At 39.6% G+C, this 23,709-nt stretch overlaps 1 protein-coding gene across 3 annotated transcripts in view; it reads left to right on the forward strand.

Moving 5' to 3' along the window:
- med24 (mediator complex subunit 24) overlaps positions 1-23,709 on the forward strand; it is a 68,432-nt gene that overhangs the window by 12,676 nt on the left and 32,047 nt on the right. For all 3 annotated transcript variants that reach the window (XM_020529944.2, XM_048614614.1, XM_048614613.1), the window contains 9 exons: positions 1,125-1,272; positions 2,553-2,666; positions 4,036-4,083; positions 10,048-10,130; positions 14,089-14,175; positions 18,509-18,620; positions 19,636-19,778; positions 21,038-21,075; positions 22,067-22,149. In XM_020529944.2, coding sequence (XP_020385533.2) covers positions 1,125-1,272; positions 2,553-2,666; positions 4,036-4,083; positions 10,048-10,130; positions 14,089-14,175; positions 18,509-18,620; positions 19,636-19,778; positions 21,038-21,075; positions 22,067-22,149 — 856 coding nt within the window. The remainder of the gene's footprint in view (positions 1-1,124; positions 1,273-2,552; positions 2,667-4,035; positions 4,084-10,047; positions 10,131-14,088; positions 14,176-18,508; positions 18,621-19,635; positions 19,779-21,037; positions 21,076-22,066; positions 22,150-23,709) is intronic.

Genomic DNA, 23,709 nt, shown 5'->3' on the forward strand with positions numbered 1-23,709 from the left:
GCCAGCTATGGCTCAGTGGATACAGCTTTCATCTCTTGGATCATAAAATTGATAGCTCAAATTCAATTCTGGGGACTTTGAGCATGAAATTTACTCTAAGACAGGACTAAGCGAATGCTGCACTCCCATCTTGGGAGATGAACCGAAGTCCTATATCTATTCTGCTAAGTGGACATAGAAAATCCTATTCCACTATTTGTAGAAGAGCAGGGGAGTTAGCCCCCCCACCCTAGTATTGTTGCCAACATTTATTCCTCAACCAACATTATTAAAACAGACCTACTCAGAGTTATTTAGGAGACCTTATGTGCAAAATTGGATTTTGCATTTCCTTCATTACAGCAATATCCATATTTCAAAAGTGCTTAATTGGCATTAGAATACTTTTGGATTTTCTGTGGTCATGAAAGACACAATATTAGTGTAAATTAATCTTTAATGAAGCAGTTTCAGCTCTTAAGACCATGAGAAACAGGGAGAATAATAGGCCGTTCATCCCCTCAAGTCTGCTGCACCATTCAATATGATCCTGGCTGATCTTAGACTCCTCACATCCCCTTTCCTATCCTTTCCCCATAACCCTGATTCCCATACTGATCTCGGCCTTAAATATAACTAAGACTCTGCCCACGCAGCTCACTGTGGCACGGAATTTCAAAGACTCATAATCTTCTGAGAAAAGAAATTCCTGCTCTTCTAAGTCTTGAATTGCATTTACCCTGTCAAGCCCTTTAGGAATCCTGTATTTATCAATAAGATGACCTCTCATTCTTTTGAACTCCAGTAAATCCAAACCTGTTTAGCCTTTGCTAAGACAATTCCACCATATCACGGACCAAACTAGTGAACCTTCTTTGAAGTGCTTCTGATGAAGTGATACCTTTAAATAAGGGGACCAAAACTGCTGACAGTACTCCTGGTGTGGTTCAAGTAGGACTTTTCTACTCTTAGACTCCATCCTTCTTGGAGTAGAAGCCAACATTCCATTGGCCTTCCTGAATACCAATATGAGCAATTCCGTGAATTATTTATTTTTAAACATTTGAAATCTGCTTAAAAGTTACAATGTTGTATAAAGAACTATAGTTTCAAGTTCTGTATTAAGCTGTATAATTTGTTTCCAGTATTCCAGTTATAACAGCTCAGTCTGAGCAGAACATGAAGATGGAGTTCCCCACTGTTCATACACTAATCATGTTGGAAGGGACTCTGAACCTCACATCTGACACGCAGTCACTTGTGGAACAGCTAATCATGGTGAAAAGGATGCAGGTAATTGAAATCCTGTGGAATTGTAAAATTATACTCATATCAAAATAATGCAGGTGGCTGCTGATTTACTGATATACGAGTTTCCAATATTGTTTGTGTTACTAATTGGTCAAATACATCATGTTTTGTAAATAATGTTTTATGTCATTAGTGATAGCTTCTAAAAGAAATTATAGGGGAAGCATCATTATTGAAAGCACATTTAAATGCACAAGTTAGAAAATGATTGATAGTTAATTGTTAAGAATATTTTCACCACATTTGGATTTTGTTGTACATACCAGAACGTAATGCTTGGGAAAAGAGTAGGCTGTCTGTCTGAATCAAACAGATTCGGTATAGATTTTGGGGTCAGGAGCTGTAACTAGCATAATCTCCTGAGATATGTGGTCAACAAAGGCCAAGAACAGTCACAAAGATATAACACTGTGGTAACTTGTGAAGCCTGCAGTTAATAGGATAAAAGCCTGAGTATTGCTGAAAATACATTGTGTTGAAACTTTTCATCTTGCACTGAAGAGGACAATTTGCAAGAATACTAATGTACAGGAAAAACAATGTCTATACTGCACAAGAAGAGATTGCTCATTGCTTGGCAAGTGTACTGTGATTGGTAGAAATGATACTATAGAGAATGCACAAATTGGGTAATAATTGACACTTAGTTGCTAAACTTTGTTTAAAATTTAAACCAGACTAAACAAAGCTGGGCAGTTAGCTGTAAGTCACCAAATGACTATTAGGTTAGGAGAATTGTGAAAGCAAGTATGAGTGCAGCCAGTCAACATTGAGTAAAATAGCTCCTTGTTTTTATGTTGGGTTTCGTGGAACTGCTTTTCCACTGTAGGAGGTTGTCATGAGTGTAAGCTCCAGCTGCATTAGCATGGATAGCTTCTTCAGTCCATGAGCCTATGATTCTGCCATTGCTTTAAGGGATTCAGTCATAGCAGTCTAAATTCAGGTAACTGGCAGCATAGATACGTGCTCCCTCAATTCAAAATCACTGAGTTTACTGTTTTAACCGCAACACATGTTCCCGGCAGGGCTGGCAGCAAAGTCTTACTTAGTTTCATTGATGAAGTATGCCTGTTCCGACTTTGGAATTGATGCAGACGTGCACTGAGCAAGGTGCAGATATCTTTGCGGTGTCATCTGCATTGAAGTGCTATATATTGGAGAATCAGGTTGTGGTTCGAGTGATTTTGGTCAGAGAAAGTTATTTTTTAAACGTACAATGCTTACTCTTAGGAAGCATTAACTGTGTCTTTTCTTTTTCTTAGCGAATCCCCTCACCTCTCTTTTTACTGGAGATCTGGAAAGCCTGTTTTGTTGGTCTTATTGAATCCCCAGAAGGAACTGAGGAGTTAAAGTGGACAGCATTCACATTCCTCAAAGTAAAGCTATCATCTTTCATTTCATGACTCACACAACTTATATTGCCTTTTTGTAACACAGTGCAGTTTTAATGACATTGCATTTCCTGCTGTAATTCCAGGTGCTAGGTATGAACTCTGTGTCCTTGTGTTGTAGAGGACCAGGATGTATACTAGCTATAGCATGTGTCATCCACACTAGCTATACATACAGTCTTCTTACACAGCTCCATGTGTGTGTCTAGAAATATAGACAATGTATTCAATTACTTATAATTTTTTCTGGCACCTTTATTGGTCAAAAGAAATATCTCAACAAGCTGTAGCCTGCTTACATACAGCAAAATACTATCTGATATCTGGAAAATATGTTTGTGCTTTCATAAGTTGTACCCAATATTACCTCCTTGAACATATAGATTTACCTTGCACAATCACAGGAAAATATTTAACTATGTAGACTTGAAATATTTAAGTAGATGAAGGAATTAGAATATATCGTATATACTATGCCTGTGGTTGAGCAGAATATTTATATTTAAGAGTATGGAGATAACATAGGAATATGGTGTGAGGTTAATGATAAACCATAGACTGAAAGGACAAAAAAAAGGGCTTGCTTTATATATTTTCTATTACAGTTTTAATTGTATGTTCTATCACTAGTTGTAAAGGTATGCATTATTTTGGGTTAAACTTGACCCTAAGTGTGTTTGAGCTTTTAGGAGGAAATGCATTCAGTTATTTTCTGACAAGTTGAACCATTCGGTCAGTCAGTGAGATGAGATAGCCTGCTGTCTGCCTTGGGAATCTTCAAACCTCCATGCACTGGTGTTCTTGGAGAGTGGAGAAACAGTTGGATTGCTCGACAGTGTATCAGGCTAGACTTGATGGCCAAATGGCCCACTTTTGTACCTTAATGACTCTAGTAGGGATTCCTTGGTTTGATGTACATGATAGGAACTGGAGCCAAGTTTATCCAAAATGACATATTTGTTAGTCTTACAATTCAGCAAGGGTATACAACCACTACTGATTTGAGATACTTCGGCCCATTTCATCTCATCATTCCAGAATTCCATCATGTTTTCCCATGGTAGCATCTTATTTTTAAATGCTTCTCATGTTTGGCTTTATCAACTCTTCAAGCCCACTTTTCCCACACCAGTCACCATACCCAGCCAATTCCATTTCAAACTTAGCTTGTGCAAAGAATAGCAGAGAAAGCAAGTCAATATATAATTTAATCAAGCATCATTTAAGACCTTGGAAGTGAGTTAGATAATTTTTTTTATTGGAAAGCATTCTTTACCTGGAGTTTCAAAGATTTCCAAGAATTTGTTTGGAAGCAATGATGGCAACATAAATAACTTGTACCTATTCTTTGCAGATTCCACAAGCATTGTTGAAGCTTAAGAAATACCCTCTTGGTGATAAAGTAAGTTGTTATTTATTTTGGGTTATTCTTCCAATAACATTTTCACCCTGCTCATTGACAGTAATTTAGCCAATCTCAGCAGCCAGATGAGATTAGTTCATAGGAAAAAAAACAGACTGAAGGAGGTAAAAAATTTCGCAGTTTTGATATGCATGAAAATAATAGGAGGCAGTATGATGAGAGTTGATTTAAAGAACAGGGGAAAGATGATGCTGAACAATATATTTTGAATTCTGAGCCAGCTGGAGGAAAGTTGAGAGGAGCAGTGAGGGAGTATGGTGATGGTAAGAGAAAGATTACTTGTTTTCTGGGATGTACTTTCATTCCTTTTGTTTTGGCACGGTACAGCAGATTTGCCTATGTATGTTTAACGCACTAGTACAATATTTCTTTTAACTCAGAAACAGAAGTTGCTGGAAAAGCTCTGCAGATCTGAGGGCGGGTCAACAGGCCCGAAACGTTAACTCTGATTTCTGTTCAAAGGTTCTGCCAGACGCACTGAGCTTTTCCAGGAACTTCTGTTTTTGTTTCTGCTTTACAGCATCCGCAGTCCTTTCGGTTTTTATTTCTTTTAATTCTATTTATTAGTCCATTTAAAATAAACAACTTAATGCAGATTTGAAAATCAGACACAGCAGAATTCAGCACAAATGTGTTCCGCATGTGAACACAATCTTTGTCATTTGGAAAATACATTCTCATCAATACTTCATCAGTTAGATGTTTTGTATTCTTTTAAGGGATATGGGCATCGCTAACCAGGCTATTCCCCTCAAAAACAAGTATGCCATTTTGGATACTGTATGGGGGGATGACCAATCAGGGGAAAGCTTCAGTAGCCAGGTTGGTGGCACAAGGGCTCAACTGGAAAGGTAAAGGTAAACAGGACCTTAGTGATAGGAAACTTGATAATTAGTGAGCAGACAGGACATTCTGTGACCGCAAACGGGAATCCAGGATGGTGTGTTGCTTCCTGCGTACCAGGGTCCAGGATGTCTCAGAGCAGCTGCAGAACATTCTCTAGTGGGAGGGTGAGCAGCCAGAAGTTATTGTCCTCATTGGCATAAATGACACAGGTAGAAATAGGGATGAGGTCCTGTGGAGTGATTGTAGACAGCTGGGAACAAAGTTAAAAACCAGGACCTCGACCGTAGTAATCTCTGGATTACTTCCAGTGCCACGTGCTAGTGAGGGTAAGAACAGGAGGATATGGCAGATGAATGCGTGGCTAAAGAATTGGTGCAGCGGGCAGGGGATTCAGATTCCTGGATCATTGGGATCTTTTCTGGGGCAGAGGTGACCTGTTCAAAAGGGACGGGTTACACCTGAACTGGAGGGGGACCAATATCCTGGAGGGCAGATTTGCTTGTGCTGTGAGGGTTTAAACTAGATTGGCAGGGATGTGGGATCCTCAACAGCTGCGAGACAAGTGCGAGGCTGGTAGGGGGTACAGTAATCAGAAATAGCAAGTTGAAGAGACAGGTCAGGCTGGAACAGGACAGGGAGTAGGGATTGCCTGTTGGATTAAATTGCGTCTATTTCAATGCAAGAGGGCTGACCGGTAAGGCCGATGAACTCAGGGTTTGGATAGGTACGTGGAGTTGGGATATTATAGCCATTACAGAAACATAGCTAAGGGAGGGACATGACTGGCAGCTTAATGTGCCAGGGTACATGTGCTTTAGGCAGGACTCAGATGGAGGAAAGAGGGGAGGGGGAGTTGCATTTTTGATTAAGGGGAATATCACAGCAGTAGTCACAGATGAAGTAACTGAAGGATCATCCAGTGAGGTTTTGTGGGTGGAGCTAAGAAATAAGAAGGGGATGGTGATGTCATTGGTGTTGTACTACAGAGCCCAAATAGTCAATGGGAATTAGAGGAACAAATATGCAGGGAGGTTCCAGAGACTTGCAGGAAAAATAGGGCTTTCATTATGGGGGATTGTAACTTTCCTAACATAGACTGGGACTACCATAGTATTAAGGGCTTAGGTGGTGTGGAATTTGTTAATTGTGTTCAGGAAAGTTTAGCAGTATATGGAGGGTCCTACTTGGGAAGGGAAAAAACTCGACCTATTCTTGGGAAGTAGGGGAGGGCCGGTGACTGAGCTGGCAGTGGGGGAGCACTTTGGGACCAGTGACCAATGCTCTATTAATTTTAAAATAGTTATGGAGAAGGACCAAACTAGTCCACAGGATCAAGTTCTAAATTGGAGCAAGGTGAATTTTGATGGAATTAGACTGGAGCTTGCAGGGGTTGATTGGAGAGTTTGTTTGCAGGCAAAGGGACCTCTGGCAAGTGGGAGGCCTTTAAAAGTGTGATAGTTAGATTTCAAGGTCTATAAGTTCCTGTGAGGGTGAAGGGCAAGATTGGCACGAGTAGGGAGATATTGAGGCTTTGACTAGGGAAAAGGAGGCACGGCTCGGGAGCAGGCAGCTGGGATCAAGGGAATCCCTGAAGTTATATGGGGGATACAGGAGTATACTGAAGAAGGAAATCAGGAGGGCGAAAAGGGGCATGAGATAGCTTTGGCTGAGAAGATTAGGAAGAATCCAAAGAGATCCTTTAACTATAAAAAATAACTAGAGAGAGAATAGGATCCCTCAAGGACCAAAGTGGACATGTATGTGTGGAACCACAGGAGTTGGGCGAGGCCCTCAATGAATATTTCTCCTCTGTGTTTACTGTAGAGAAAGACATGAAGACTTGGGAGCTTGGGAAAGTTAATGTCAATATCTTGGGGACAATCCATATCATAGTAGAGGTGGTGTTGGAAGTATTAGAATGTACGAAGGTGGATAAATCACCTGGTCCTGATCAGGTACATCCAAGAACCCTGCAAGAGGCTAGAGAAAAAATTGCGGGGGCCCTGGCTGATATATTTCCTTCATCATTAGCCACGGGTGAGGTTCTGGAAGACTGGAGGGTAGCGAACGTTGTACCCTTATTCAAGAAGGGCTGCAAAGAAGATCTTAGGAATTATAGACCAGTAAGCCTAACACCTGCGGTAGGTAAGTTACTCAAGAAGATGCTGAGGGATAAGATATACATGCACTTGGAAAGACAGGGTTTGAGTAGGAGTAATCAGCATGGCTTCGTCTGTGGGAGATCATGCCTCACAAATTTGTAGGAGTTCTTTGATGAAGTGGCCAGGAAGGTGGTTGAAGGCAGGGCGGTAGACGTAGTCTATATGGATTTCAGTAAGACCTTTGATAAGGTTCCACACGGTAGGCTGCTATGGAAGGTTAGATCGCATGGAATCCAGGGAGACCAGGCAGATTGGATACACGGTTGGCTTGAAGGTGGGAAGCAGAGAGTAACAGTGGAAGGATGCTTGTCAGACTGGAGACCTGTGACTCGTGGTGTGCCTCAGGGGTCAGTGCTGGGCCCATTGCTGTTTGTTATCTACATCAATGATATGGATGAGAATGTACAAGGCATGATTAGTAAGTTTGAAGATGACACTAAAATAGGCGGTATTGTGGACAGTGAGGAAGGTTATCAGAAATTGCAGCAGGATCTTGATCAGCTGGGGAAGTGGGCCCAGAAATGGCAGATGAAGTTTAATATAGATTAGTGTGAGGTGTTGCATTTTAGAAAGTCAAATCAGAGCAGGAGTTTCATGGTGAATGGTAGGGTCTGAAGGAGTGTTGTGGAACGGAGGGACCTTGGAGTTCAGGTGCACAGTTCTCTAAAAGTGGAGTCACAGGTAGACAGAGCAGTGAAGAAGGCTTTTGGCATACTGGCCTTCATCAGCCAGGGCACTGAGTATAGAAGTTGGGAAGTTATGTTGCAGTTGTACAGGATGTTGGTGAGGCCGCACTTGGAGTATTGTGTTCAGTTTTGGTCGCCTTGCTATGGGAATGATGTTATTAAACTGGAAATGTGCAGAAGAAATTTACAAGAATGTTGGCAGAACTCAAGGGACTGAGTTATAGGGAGAGGTTGGACAAGCTAGGACTTTTTTCTTTAGAGTGTAGGAGACTATGGGGGGATCTTATCGAACTGTATAAGATCATGAGAGGCGTGGATAGGGTGAATGCAATTAGTCTTTCGCCCAGAACTGGGGAATCGAGGACTACAGGGCATCCATTTAGGGTAGGAGAGGAAAGAATATATGGGAAACTGAGGTGCAACTTTTTTTTTTTACACAGAGGGTCGTACGCATAGGGAATGACTGCCAGCGGAAGTGGTTGAGGCGGGTACATTAACAACATTTAAAAGGTATTTGGATGAATACTTAGATAGGAAAGGTTCAGAAGGATATGAGCCAAGTGCAGGGAAATGGGTTTCGCGTGGATGGGCATTTTGGTTGGCATGGACCAGTTTGGGCTGAAGCGCCTGTCTCTGCACTGTAGGACGCTATGACTCGATTACAACATTCTTGGTCATCCCTAATTGCTATTGAGCTGAGGGACATGCTGTGTCAATTCACTGCGAGCACCCCATCTGTAATCAACCAGAATAATGACGACAATTGCCGTCTCTGTTTGACTAAATGAACAGAAGCGTGAAACAATGATTTATATTTCACCACAATCCAGAGAAACAATTCAAAGCAAATTTATTGGTACTGCAACATCATAACAGAAGCTGTGGCTAGAACCGCTGGAGGAATCCAAAATCCTGAACCAGGGAAATCAAACTGGAACAATCTTTAAGAAGATTTTTTTTTGAATAAACACCAAAAAACCTGAAAACGTGGTCTCCCCCACGTTTCTAATAAGTGATCTGCAAAATCTGAGGCTAATTCAGGGGAACTTTACCAGGCCTTCCTGCATCTTCTGCACAAGCATTTCTTAACTTCGGAAAAGATCCAGGTGGAAACGTCAAAGAAATTTAAGCCTTGCTTTTAATTGCTAATTAGCTGTACCACACCCACTATCCGATGGAAATAATTTTATTTCTGTGAACTAATGGTTTTGAGTCACTGAACTGTAAATAATTAGCAGAGAAATATTTAAGTTTCGTTATAATTATCTTGTTAAGTACCGACTTACTCAAGTCCAGTGTATAACAAGCAAGCCTGGAACTTTTATATTGTGACAAATGCCAAAGTTTCTACAGTTGCCCGACCTCACAATCATTCTTGCAAAAAACTGAAAGTGATGCAGTTTGTTGAATGTAAATCAATGGCTCTTTCTACCCATGGATTCATATTGTTCTCATGTAATTTAACTGAATTACTTTTCATGTCTCCCACCATTCTCTGCCCAATATAGAGCAAATATCCTGAGCAACATCAACCAACTCACATCCTTTGGATCAAGGAATAGGAAACATGGGCACTCATTAACGATTGCCTTGTGACAAATCCCATCTGTAATGGCAGGTTTTGAATGACCATGGCCAGAATGGTGCTTGCTAAACTGGCTCAGGACAAGCCACGGTCATTGTACAGTCAACCTCCACTGCTGGGTTCTCAGTGCAAACCCCTTGTGCACTTGCGGAGAGCCACAATCAGTGGTGCAAGTTACTGAGGTGTGGCCCCTGTACAGACTAATTGCCTTAAACTCAACAAATGTGTTTGGCTTCAGGGATTTGCATTCACTAAATAAATACAAACCACTCTGATGTTTCATCAGTAACAGTATCAAACACTACAAGTTCCTTAATGGCAGATAAAAGGCAGATTAAGTTGGTGGAAATCACATCGAACCAGGCAGCATCTGTGGAGAGAGAGCAAACTAATGTTTCAAGTCTGGATGACACTTCATCAGAGCTGGCAGCAGTTCTGAGGAAGGGTCAGCAGGCCCAAAACGTTAATGCTGATCTTTTCTTCCCATGCTGCCAGACCTGCTGAGCTTTTCCAGCAACTTCTGTTCTGTTTTTGTTCCTGATTTACAGCATCCGCAGTTCTTTCACTTTTTATAAAAGAGGTAATCTGGACAAGAAAAGAAATTGGCACAAGTTAAATTTCTTGTTACCCTGATGGTTTTTTTTTGTGCTTACTCTGTGTGCAGGACTTTGCTGAAGATGTGAATACTACTTTTGAATTTTTGCTCAAACTTACTCCTCTTCTGGATAAAGCAGATCAGCGATGCAAGTAAGAAATGTGTCTGATATTTCAAGTTTAGCCAGGACTTTGGGCGTCCTCATATCAGTTGGTGATTTGTCTGTTGTTTTGTTCCCTTATTGAATGTTGGGTGTGTTTATGCATTGGGTGGTAGTTCTGTACTTTTTCCAAAGATTTCTCTCTGCAATTAAACTCTTTGCTATTCAAAGACACTTTGCTGCTCCACCCTCAAACAGGTTAATGCACTAATTAAAATTTTGATCTGAATTGATTCATAACAATTCTGCATTTTTCTGTTATGCTAGACCAATGGTTAGAGTGCACCCTTCAGTTCAGGTAGACTTGTTCAGAGGAAGTGGTAACTTACACACTCCTCGACTGAGAGAGGTGTAGTAGGCAGATGGCAATGCATGATCAGCGTCATGTCATAAATTTCCAGGCGCACACACCATTTAGGGGAAACAGAATATACACAACAAATCCTATTAAAAGGTTTGTGTCAAACAAATTCTCAGGCTGGGAGGAGAGGACCCAACCAGTTCCAGGTGTCTGATTTGATGCAGATATGCAATTTGTGCATCCTTGCGATTGCATGGTTTTGAATGAACTAAATAATTGCAACCACTTAACCAATTGGCCTTGTTGACATTCTGGTCATCTGTTGGAATAGCTGTTGCCAGTATTGTGCATTAAAGCCGAACTTAGACTTATTACTGATGTGCAGGTATTTGATTCCTGACACTTATTGCCATCTAGTGGTCAAAGTGCAACATGCAAAAGTTGTGGATTGTACTGTATCCTCGCTCGAGTCATAGAGATATACAGCACACAAACAGATCCTTCGGTCCAACCTGTCCACACCGATCAGATATTCTATATAAATCTAGCCCCATTTGACAGCATTTGGCCCATATCCCTCTGAACCATTCCTATTGATATACCCATCCAGATGTCTTTTAAATGTTGTAGACATACCAGCCTCCACCACTTCCTGTGACAGCTCATTCCATGCACACACCACCCTGTGTGTAAAACGTTGTCCCTTAGGTCCCTTTTAAATCTTTCCCTTCTTATCTTAAACCTGTGCTCTCTAGTTTGCAGATGGAGTTTAATTTGGATGAATGTGAGGTGCTGCATTTTGGAAAGGCAATTCAGGGCAGGACTTATACACTTAATGATAAAGTCCTGGGGAGTGTTGCTGAATAACAAGACCTTGGAGTGAGGGTTCTAGTTCCCTGAAAGTGGAGTTGCAGGTTGATAGGATAATGAAGAAGGCATTTGGTAGACTTGCCTTTATTGGTGAGTGCATTGAGCATAGGAGTTGGGAGGTCATGTTGCGGCTGTACAGCACATTGGTTCAGCCACTTTTGGAGAACTTGGATTGGAAATTATAGTGCAAAAGAATATGCAAATAACTTTCTTTACCAATATTGATTAATGCGCAGGAGCGAAGATGAGGTTTTTTTTGCTAAAGGTGCTTCAACATACCAATGAGCAGTGCTGTTTTAATGAACTCAGGACTAACTGGAAAGCAAACTCACAGATATTTCCAATGGATTGTTCATGATATTTCCCCAAACTGTACTCACCAGTTACATCACATGTGCAAAAGATCAGAATGTGGAAGCTATTTTGTTTGAAGAGGATAGGAATCTATAATTTTAAAAGAAAAATAATAATTGTGAAAGTTTTATAAATTCCAAATCCTGGGAAGATTTTATTAAAATATTCAAGGTTCTTAAAAGCATAAATTGAACCTACACAGTGCAGTAAAGATAGCCAGAAACTCTGAAATCAGGGTTGGAAGGTTTGAGCTATAGGGAGAAGCCGTGTAGGCTGGGGCTATTTTCCCTGGAGCGTCAGAGGCTGAGGGATGACCTTATAAAAGTTTATAAAATCATGAGGGGCATTGATAGGGTGAATAGTCAAGGTATTTTCCCCAGGGTAGGGGAGTCCAAAACTAGAGGGCATGGGTTTAAGGTGAGAGAGGAAAAATTTAAAAGGGATCTAAGGGTCAACTTTTGCACGCAGAGGGTGGTGTATATATGAAATAAACTGTTATAGGAAGTGGTAGAGGCTGGTACAATTACAGCATTTAAGAGGCATGTGGATGGGTATATGAATAGGAAGGGTTTTAGAGAAATATAGGCCAAATGTTGGCAAATGCGACTAGATTATTTGAGGATATCTGGTCGGCATGGACGATTTGGACTAAAGTGTCTGATTGTGTGCTGTATACCTCTATGCCTCTATGACAGATGTTTTTAAATTTAGGCTATGCAGAAGGTGGTGAAAGTGGGTAGTAGATTCCCCCAAAAGGCAGATAGTTAAAGAAATTTAAGGGAGAATTGAAAAGAGTGTCAATTGGAAGCCATTGTTGTGCTTTTGGTCTGAACTGATACATTGTGGACTCTTGTCCAGTCCTGTAGTTTTCCATGTTCACACACTGTATTGTTATTTTAACAATTTGGATTGGATTTTATGAGGAGTGACAACCTCCATGGGATTTTTTTTAACAAAAGAAGGAAACTCTGCATTTCTGAGAGGAGATTCCAGTCATGGCTTCCTCAGAAACAGAGCTATATTCCCATTCTAACAGTTCTTTTGTGATGCAGAACTGTCAGAGGAAGGCAAACTATACCCCTTTTTGCAGCAGTCAGCTGCCATATTCTCAACTTTAAAGGTCTTGGCAGGCACTTTGAGAGTTGCTGACAAACTGTAAATGCATAAAGTAGTTGTGATATTTGTGGGAGGGTACAGATGAGTAGGAGGATATGGTGACTGGTAAGTCAGGTGCCAGGAGGGCAAGGTACCAGGCCAGTCAGAGATTGGGCCAGGACCAATGGAAGGAAGGAGCAATCGGGTTTGGTCCAGTAGCAGTGGTCTCTGGCCGGGGCTTTGGCGGGAGGGGTGGAGTCCAGAGCAGGGAAATGGAGGGGGTTGCTGTGGCATGTGAGAGGTAAGCCAGGGGTCTGTTAAATAATTACTCTAGGGTTAGATTTAATAGTCTAACTTCTCCTGCAAAACTGTTTTAATTTATTTTTTCAGAAACCTTAGCAGCCTCCAATTTCAGGCATAGAGGAATTGTCCAGTGGAAAATTCAATTTTCTGAGCATTTCCTACAGAATCTGCTATATTGGAGATTCTGTAAAATTCCCACGCGCAAATGCCATCTATGTTGGAACAATAACTGGCCAGTGGAAAAGCCGGCCAATATTTTTATCATGTCAGTTGTGTTAAAAATCATGAGGTAGTAAAACCGTACTTTGAGTTTTAAACCAGAAATTCCACTTTAAAAAATGACAAGTATAGTCGGAAAGAACATTGGTTGTTGAGCTCCAAGTTGAAATCCAGCCAAGTCTGTTAGGAAGGAGTTTTAGCTTTCTGCTAGAGGAAGTGTGCTCTGAAACTAAATCATAATTAACCCCTTGTTCTTTTTTCTGTTTATTGTTTTGTCAGATATAGGTATTGCTAACAAGGCCAGCATTTGTTGCCCATGCCTAATTGCCCTTGAACTGAGTGTCTTGCCAGGACATTTTGGAGGGCAGATAAGAATCAACCACTTGGTATTTTGGGTGTGGGGTCATGTGTAAGACAGCCCTGTTAAGGATCGTAAACTTCCTTCCCAAACAGATGTTAGTGAATCAGATGATGGTATCATGGTCATTATTACTAAGACTAGCCTTCTTGACTGTAGCGTCGACGTGGATGGACAAGGATAGATTGTTGGTAACGTTTACTCCTAGGATCGTGATGCCCTCAACCTCCTATTGGCCTATTCTATTTGCCAACTTCTTTTGCCCACTTATTTAACCTATCAATGTCTCAATATGATGTTGCGTCTGTTGAACAGAATCTGAAAAGAGAATGCTGCATTGAAAAGCCAGGGTAGATGGTGATACATTTAGGGATAAGTTAGGGAGAGGGGAATGAAAACAACCACTGTTTTCTGCATTGAATTAATGTACTGTTCTCCTTCCCATCACAGCTGTGACTGCGTCAGTCTCCTGCTTCAGGAATGTGGAAAATTGGGTCTTCTCTCAGATGGTAATATGAAAAACCTGGTCAACAAAAGGTAGGGCTGATAATATTTGTTGTGCATTTTGAAGAAAAGTAAACACCAGTCTTTTGTCCACTTGTATCATTGCATATATTGCTTGGAGAGTTCATTGTCTGAAAAGCACAGATAATTTTACAAGTGAAAGGATTTTACAGTCGCTTGCAAAATCTGTTCTGGTTTAGTATAAGGAAATTGGTAAACTTAGAAATAAAAACAAGACACGCTACGAATGCATAGAACACAGAACACAGAAACACACAGAATGCTAGAGAATCTCAGCAAGTCTGGCAGTATCGGTGGAAAGGAATACAGTTACCATTTTGAGTCTGGTACGAATCTTCTCAAAATGACCAGAATCAAAGCGTTAGCTCTGTTTCTCCCTTTTTGCCTTGTTTCAGACTCTCATCTGGAATCTTCTGCTTTTATTTGAGCATGAAACATGTCGTTGTGTAAATCTGAATAGAGTTGAGAAAAACAATACATTGATTTTCAAACCGTTCTGCAATGGGTAACATGAAGAAAATGATGGTCTCACAGTGCATTGAGTAGCAAATTTTGCTGTTAGTATTGTGATCTCGGATTTGTAAGAAGAACTAATATTTACAGCATGAAAAAATCTAATCTGGGGAAAAAAACAGAATGATCAATGATATTAGTCACATGCTATTATTTTAGGTCGGCACTCAGTGCTTTTTCAGATGTTGGATCTTACTTTTGTCTCTGAACGTTGCTGTACATGTGAGACTCCACATAAGATGAATTGACAATATCAAACATCTTGCTGTTATTCAGTTTTCAAAAATGTGCCGATTTAGGATCTCAAACAATAATCACAAATTGTTTTCCCACCATGAAGAGATTAAATTTGATTTTGTAGCATTTAATTGTATAATCCAGCCTGGCATGCTTAGGACCCAGTCTGTTTAGATTTTTGAATTTTCTGGATTATACAGTAACATTAGAATGCCTAGCCAGAATATTAATCTGTAAATATTTACGTGATATATAACAATGATAAAACATTGTAACGCAGTAAGAAAAATTGTTTTGCTTATCCAGATACAATGCTTCACATTCCCACTCTCTAAATACTGTACTAAAATGGTGCTGATGTCATTGAGGATTTGCTCAAAAGATTTCCAGACAATTGGTGTTTCTAAACAATAAATTTCCCAACTGAAGAGATTACAGTGTATTTGTTAATGGGCATATAGAGTCATACAGCACGGAAACAGACCCTTCAGTGCAGCCAGTCCATGCCAAACATAATCCCAAGGTAAATTTAGTCCCACCTGCCTGCTCCTGGCGCATATCCCTCCAAACCGTTCCTATTCATGTACCTATTTAAATGTCTTTTAAATGTTGTAATTGTACCTGCATCCACCACTTCCTCAGGAAATTCATTCCACATGCGAACCACCCTCTGTGTAAAAAATTTGCCCCTTGTGTCTTTTATTTTACATCTCTCTCCTCTCACCGTAAAAATGTGCCCCCCTAGACTTATCCCCCATCCTAAGGAAAAGACAACTATCATTAACCCTATCTAAACGCCTCATTATTTATAAACTTCTATAGGGTCACCAGTCAACCTGCTACACTCCAGTGAAAAAAGTCCCAGCCTATCCAGCCTTTCTCTATAATTCAAACTTTCCATACCAGAGAACATCCTGGTAAATCTTTTCTGAACCCTCTCCAGCTTAATAATATCCTTCCTATAACTGGGCGACCAGAACTGGACAGTATTCCAGAAGAGGCCTCACCAATGTCCTGTACAACCTCAGCATGACTTCCTAACTCCTATTCAAGACAAGTGTGCTAAATGCCTTTTAAACCACTGGAATACTAATCGATAACAGCAGTCAGCCAGTCACACTGAAGTCCTGTGAAATCAAGTTCTTCTGTTTTAATTCCATTCCATTAGAAAGAATGTATGACTCTTATATCAGATATACCTTAGTACAGGAACTTTCTCCATATTTGGCAGACAAATCAGCTGTTGTTGCTGTGATAGTTTTTGGTCACCGAACAGAATTCAGTGTGTGAGAATGTGGAATTCAGGAAGTTTGAGGAGCTGTGAATTGGGCCCCAGGCCTTTCTCATGCAGTTAATAACTAGGTCAGACATAGGTTGTCTGGGTTACCTGGTCACCGAGACCAGAATTTATTTTCAAAGGATGGCTTATTGTATTAAATCCGTGATTGGAATTTAAATGGATTTCTTTTATGTAGTTTCAAATTGTGTATTTTGATGTCACATTTCAGTGAGTGATCTCATAATCACAGAATTGTTTTGGGGCAGAAGGCCTGTAATAGGTCTTTGTAACTGATCATTGCTGTTGATTAATTTGGACATGGAGCAAATTAATAATGCCCAAAATAAAAGTGAAAACTATAATCACGTGCAGCTCTTTCTGCTTTATGGAAAATGATATTTGTGCATATATTTCATTCTTTTCACAAAAACTGTCCTATGGAATGATATCTGTGAAGTATGAGAGTAAGTGAATAGCATTGCTTTTTACTTGAAGGTTTGAGTTAATTTAAGTTCTCAAAATTGTAGTTTTACAAACACTTGCAATTTACTGACAAGTAGTTTGCAGATTTCTTTAAAATGCTTGTATTCCGTGTCAAAATGTTAACATGTTCACGTTTACAAACTTTTCTTCAATTTAAAGTTTCCGTTTTGAAGTTTAAACACTTCAAAAATCTCATACAAATCATCAGACTTCTGAGTAAATTACAAGCTTTGGCAATTCTGCACTCATTTCAATGCAAAAAGAGGCCATTCAGGCTATTGTATCTCATAGAGTCATAAGGCATAGAACCAGGCCCTTTGGCCCACCATGTTTACGCCAACTAAAAAACACCAAACTATGCTAATTCCATTTACCTGCCCTTGATCCAGATCCTACTATGCCCTGGCATTTTTTATAATTCCTTCCTCCACCACCTTCTTGGGCAGTGTTTTCCATGTTTCTACCACCCTCTGGATGAAAAAGCTTTTCCTCTGATTCCCTCTAAACTACTTACTCCTCAGCTTACAACTTATGCCCTTTGCTCTTAGACAGGCCATAGGGAAAAGCTTCTTACGATCTACCCTACCTATACCTCTCATACTTCTGTATACCTCAATCAAGTCCTCCCATAGCTTCTTCTGCTCCAGGGAAAACAAACTCAGCCTATCCAGTACCTCCACATGACTGAGACTTTCCATCCCAGAGAACATCCTGGTGAATATTCTTCGCATCCTCTCCAATGCAGTCATGTCTTTCCAATAGTTTGGGAACTAAAACTGTACACAGTATTCCATCTAAGGCCTAATCAATGTTTTCTAAAATTGTAACAAAACATCCTTGCTCCTATATTCTGTGCCATGGCTAATGAAGGCAAGCACATCGTACACCTCCTTCATCACCCTATGTACCTATGCTGACACCATCAGGAACCTATGAACTTGTACACCAAGGTCCTTTTGTTCCTCAGGACTCCCTAGGGATTTGCCATTCATTGTGTAAATCCTTCCCTTATTAGATCTCCCAAAATACATCATCTCAGAATTAAATTGCATCTGCCGTTTCACTACCCAATTTACCACCTGATCAGTATCAGACTGTAGCCCAGGACCATCCATCTGCACCAGCTATCCAAGTGAGCTCTTCATCTGGTACTATACTCCTGCCTCCTCCCTGTCGTTCTGCAAAGTCTTCCTTTTCTATATGATAGTCGAATGCTTTGAGTGAACCTGCCGCCGTCAGTCTCAGACAGTGCATTCCAGATCTTAACGACTTGCTGTGTGAAAAAAGGATTTTCCCATGTTGCTTTTGCTTCTTTTAACAATTATTTTAAATCTGCACCCTTTTCTTCTCAATCCTTTCATGAGTGGAACAGTTTATTTCAATCTGCTCTGTCCAGACCCCTCATGAATCTGAATACTTCTTTCAAATCTCCTTTGTGCCAGCGTGATTCTTTGATTTCTACTACCATGTCAACAAAATGCAAGTGATTATTACTTTGTGGCAAATTTGGATTTTTTTAAATCATAAATTTAAGACATTAGATTACAGGAGATATGCAAGAATGTGGAGTTGAGATTAAAATCATATCAGCCATGATCTATTGAATGACAGAACAGACTTGAACAGCTGAGTGGCCTACTCTTGTTCTTGAGTGGACATAATGCATACTGTAGTGAAGGCTAATACCCAATATGATAACCTCTGTTTCAGATACTGAATGCCTCTGATTACTGAATTTGCATCCTGGAAATTAACTTATAGAGACATGATTAAGATTATTTCTGATGTCTGCGACAGTTTCTTAATGCCCTCTTTTTCATGTTCATGTTGCAGAACAGCAGATAGGGAGTTGGCTCCACGACTAAAATCTGCTGAAAATGCCAGTATTCAACCCAATCCAGGCCTTATTCTGCGTGCAGAACCCACAGTAACTAATATTTTAAAGGTGAGTTTTCTATGTGCTCTTTTCATTAACCATTTTAATTTTGAACAGAACTTTCTTATCCTTTGCTCAGTAGTGGCACTGCCCCCTTTATGTTGATTTGATTTGTTATTGTCATGTGTACATGAAAAGTCCAATGAAAATTTTTGTTTTGCATGGAGTACAGGCAGGTCATATCATTCAAAGTGCGTAAGAGTAATAGAATAGAGCAAGGAATACAGTACTACGTCTGCAGAGGAGGTATACAAAGAGTAAAGTCAACATTAAATTTGAAATTTGAGAGGTGCTTTCAGAAGTTGAATAATGGTGGGAAAGAAGCTGTTCTTGAATCTGTTGTACGTGTGTTTAAGCTATTGTATCTTCTGCCTGACACGTGGGGCTGGAGTAGATTATAACTGGGGTGGGAGGGGTCTTTGATTATGTTTGCTTTATATGCAAACATCATGGGTCCAAGACTGTTTCCAGAAATTTAAGTACATAATCTTTACTGGCACAAGTTTATTACTGACAGTGTCACAGAGCCAAAAGTGTTGTCTCTTAGAGTGTCTCAATATATCATTTACTTTCTCAGTGTGGTGTTACTTCCACCCTAAGTTTTTGAAGCTTCCTGTTGAAATTTCCAGGAAATAATATTTAACTTAACCATTCTCACATTTGTCAGACATGAGTCTGCCTGTGCATTGTTGATGCATGTTTAGTGGAAGCTAAATTATCCATAGTATATTTAATATTGTGATCCAGAGCTTGCTCCATTGCTATTTTGTTTAATAGTGGATATGTTAAATAATTTGTACACACAAATGTTTCTTAATAGTTGAAAATTAAAGTGTTACATTCTTGTTATAAATATGTTAAAGCTGTTTTATATATTGTTATCACTAATTTCATACACATACCTACACGTAATAAGTCTTTAAGAACTGCTAACGTTATAGACAAGACTGGGTCATGTTTAACACTATTTATGTTGATACAACAAGATGCACTATTTTAAACCTGTCTGTCTGTACTCTTTCAGACCATGGATGCAGACCATTCCAAATCTCCTGAGGGACTTCTGGGAGTGCTTGGCCATATGCTTTCTGGGAAGAGCTTGGATTTGCTGTTGGCAGCTGCTGCTGCTACTGGGAAACTGAAATCTTTTGCTAGGAAATTTGTCAAGTAAGTGTAAGGAGACTTTACAGTGACAATATTGTCATCACTGCTGATGCTAATAATTTCCTTTCTGATGTAATTTATTTACCATATCCACTTAGACTTGGCTAAGCTAAGAAAAACTTCAGATGAGTACTGTTATATTTGGCCTTTCTTAAATGGAGGAATAGAGTGCAGGGAGCAAACATGCTTGGTTAGTGCCAGATGCATGATAAATATCTGAACAATTGACCTTTGTCTTTCTTGTTGATTGAAATATTGTGTTGGAATGTAAGAAATAGGAGCCAGCCTAGGTCATTGGCCCTTTGAGCCTGCTTCCCATTCAAATAGATATCCACATATCCCTTGATTTCTTGACTGTCTAAAAATCTGTTGATTTCTCTATTAAATATACTTAGTCACTGGACCTCTGTAGCCCTCTGGTCATGAATTCCAAAGTTTCACCGTCCTCTGAATGAAGATATTTCCCTCCACCCCAGTCCTAAATGGCCTACCTCTTATTCTGAACTAGATTATGGCTGATTTTCAATGCAATACAATTGTCCTGTGCTCTCCACATATCCCTTGTTATTTTGAATGTCTAGAAATCTATTGATTTCTGCATTGAGTACACTCAGTCACTGAGCCTCTGCAATCTCCTAAGGTCTTTGATTATGTTAGCTAATTGTGCTTACTGAGTTCTTGCATTGGACATATGTTTCCAGTATCTGTACCTGCAGCATTTTCTGCTTTTACTTTAGTATTTGGGTCATTGAGAGGTTGAAAGAGGATGATAGATGTTAGGAACTGGTGTAGGATAATCTACAGGCAGTCCAGTTTTTGATTCATTGCAATTCATGATATGTGGAGGATGAGGGTGAGGTGTCAGGAGCATGTAGAAATTGTCAAATTTGGAGGTAGCACATAGAGAATGAAGAATGGGAGGGCTAAGGAAGTAAACAGACTTGTATTTCTCAGCAACTTGCCGTTTAATATATTATAAAAAGTTTGTGCTGCATGTTATAACAATCTGTCATGCATCGCTATATAAAAAATGCAATATCTGATTTACATTAGCAGCAACATGAATGATTTGCTAATATTGTTATTGCCTACAGTCTGAGTTTTCAAAGCTGTTAGCCTGTGCAAAATATGAGATCCACTATATCAGGAATCCCATGACAGTCAAATTTCTTCTGGCATTGATTATTTTGTTTTGTGGTTAACAGATTTGCAATATGCAAACACCAGTTTATAGTTTCTCAATTCTATTCTGTTTTATTCAGGTTAAATGAATTTGCCAAGCACATCTGTGGAGAAGGATGTAAGTATAATTACACTTCGTTCTACATTTCTTTAAAGTAAATGCATTAAGGGCCAGGAATACCTTACTGAAAGGAACATATTTTCTGACTTATTGGCACTCATTGTTTCTTAAATACAGTGTTGGGTAAAGATATGGCGCAACGAGTCTTGACCTTGTTCTGATATCCTGTCCAGCTGCTCATTCTTGCTGTGTTAGCATGGATTGTGAATGCTGACTACTTCATCATGTAGTCATGGGCTGGTCGTTTTAACTGGACTCCATGGCGCTGAGCACATCTTTGTTCTTTCCGGCAAGAGTGATTCAATAATAATTTGATGTTGGCTGTCTTCAGGCTTGTCTTCTCTGATTTAGATCAGGTTGCAGAAAAGAGTGTATTTATTTAGGTCACCACAACACAATATGGTACACTGACCCAGTGAGCTATCTGAAAGACCAGTATACTTTCTGTAGTTAGAGAAAGAAATTACGTTTTATGAAAGTCCCAAGCAAAGGATTCTGATTAATTTTTGTTTGCAATGATGAATTTTATCTGTTTAAGTTTTAATCTTCTTTTAATCATTAAAATGTGATGTAGATGCACTGCCATGACATTGATCGGCAAAAGAGCTGTACATGTCAGCTACATCTTGGGTTTCCCATGAAATTTGGGTATAAACAAATGGATCTGGATAAGCAAAAGTATGTATTCTTTGAAAAATAATGTTTTTACTTGGTGTGTACAACTTGTCAGATTAAATGCATCATAGTTATTTCAGCTCAATGGGAAACAAGTATTAAATTATGGTTTCAGCACTTGAGTGGTACATGTTAGGCTGACTTTGCTTCTGGTAGAGCCAACATTTTACAGGAAAAAGGTCTGAATCTCGGAAGCCTGCTGGTTTGTTTTACTAAAGTTCTGATTAGGTTTTAATATATAAAACATATACTGTCCTGTGGTTATTTTAATAAAACCCATTGACTGATACGATCAATCTTTCCTTGTCTGCAGCAAAAGCAGCTTCAGTCCGAGCACTGCTATTCGATATTTCCTTCCTCATGCTGTGCCATGTTGCTCAGACTTATGGATCAGATGTAAGTGCAAGGGAACGCCTAAATCTATTAGAATTGCAATTTGTATTGTATGGTAAGCACAGTATGTTTTGGCACTGTGTTGGTGATAATATAATCACACCTGTAACTGTAAATTGCTATCACTAAATGCATTTTCAAATGCCACTGAGAACAATACCCACACCTACATCATCACAAGTGCACTTATTTTAGTCCAAGTAGTTTGCACTTGTTTTTATGTAAAGTGCTGAATGCAATCAATATCTTTCTTTCTTGTCTTTGACACTTTACTGGAGTTTCTTTGCAAGCATGAGTTGAACATCTCCCTCATCTCAATTTATCTTTCCAGTCTATATTTTTCAATGCAAGGTTGCTGAAACTTCACCAAACTGACAAGAGGTGATAATAATAATAATAATTGGTGCTAATTTTGCTTGACTCTTGACAAATAATGTAGGCTAAGTTGTTAATGATTCAAAAATGTAATAATTTTGTATAGACTCTGATGTGTACTTAAAGCAGTTAACTGTTAATAGCATTTTTAAGAATCTATTTTTTTCACCTTAATGTAATCTTAATAAAACTGTTAAAGTATAGTTTGTAGTCATGAGGTTCAATAAATCCATCTTGTGTCCTGATAACCTAGCTCTTGGAACCCAAGCAGCTTGGTCTGCACGTATTACTCGCTAGATTCTCCTGTTTTGAATTTTTGACCATCTGGCTGTTCTGAAGGATTCTTATTTTAACTGTTGTTCAATGCTGAATAGATCCGAAATTCTCAGTGGTAGAATGTTTGAAGAACCCATTGTACTCCTTATAGCCAGTTCATGAGAAAAGAAGCCAAAGCCAATCTCTAATTAGAATAAATATAACCACAGAATTAAAATATTACAGGTATATATCTCCTGACTCAGTTCTCTTCCTGTAGTAACTGTCTTTTTAATCAACCTGTTTGGCTATGTTATGTCACATGTCTATGGCTGTCACATCCTGAGGTGACACTTGAACCTTTGTGGCTCTAAGGTGGCTCTATCGCTCTGCCACTAAAAGTAAAAGGTAAAGTCATCATAGTCCTACCAGACCATAGGAATGCTGTATCATTGGAGAACAACGAGCGGTGGTGGTTTAACCTGAGGGTCTCCATGCCTCAGGCAAGGGGAGGGGTTGAGAAGGGGAATCCTTCATGGTACCCTCAACAGTTGCAGGAATAGGACCCACACTGTTGACATCACTCTGCATCACAAACCAGTTGTCCAACCAGTGGAGCTAACCAACTCCTATGTACCACAGAAACCCCTTCAATAAGTATCTTTGTATGTTTTTTAATCAGCCTGTTTGGACACAATGTGACATATTTTCAGGACAGGTAGATTTGAATCCAGACCTTTTGATCAAGTAGGAGGAGCACAATAACTGCGCCACAAGACCCACTTGAATTACATAAAGTAACTACCCAGTTATTGTCCTCCAGGTATATGTGCTTAACTTAATTGATACTATTGTATACTATATTGTCCCCATTTATTAAATTATACACAGTGGGGTTCGCTGCAGTGCATTCCTACAATTCATTTGCCAATT

Source organism: Rhincodon typus, chromosome 30, assembly GCF_021869965.1.
Source record: "Rhincodon typus isolate 14 chromosome 30, sRhiTyp1.1, whole genome shotgun sequence".
Classification (NCBI taxonomy): domain Eukaryota; kingdom Metazoa; phylum Chordata; class Chondrichthyes; order Orectolobiformes; family Rhincodontidae; genus Rhincodon; species Rhincodon typus.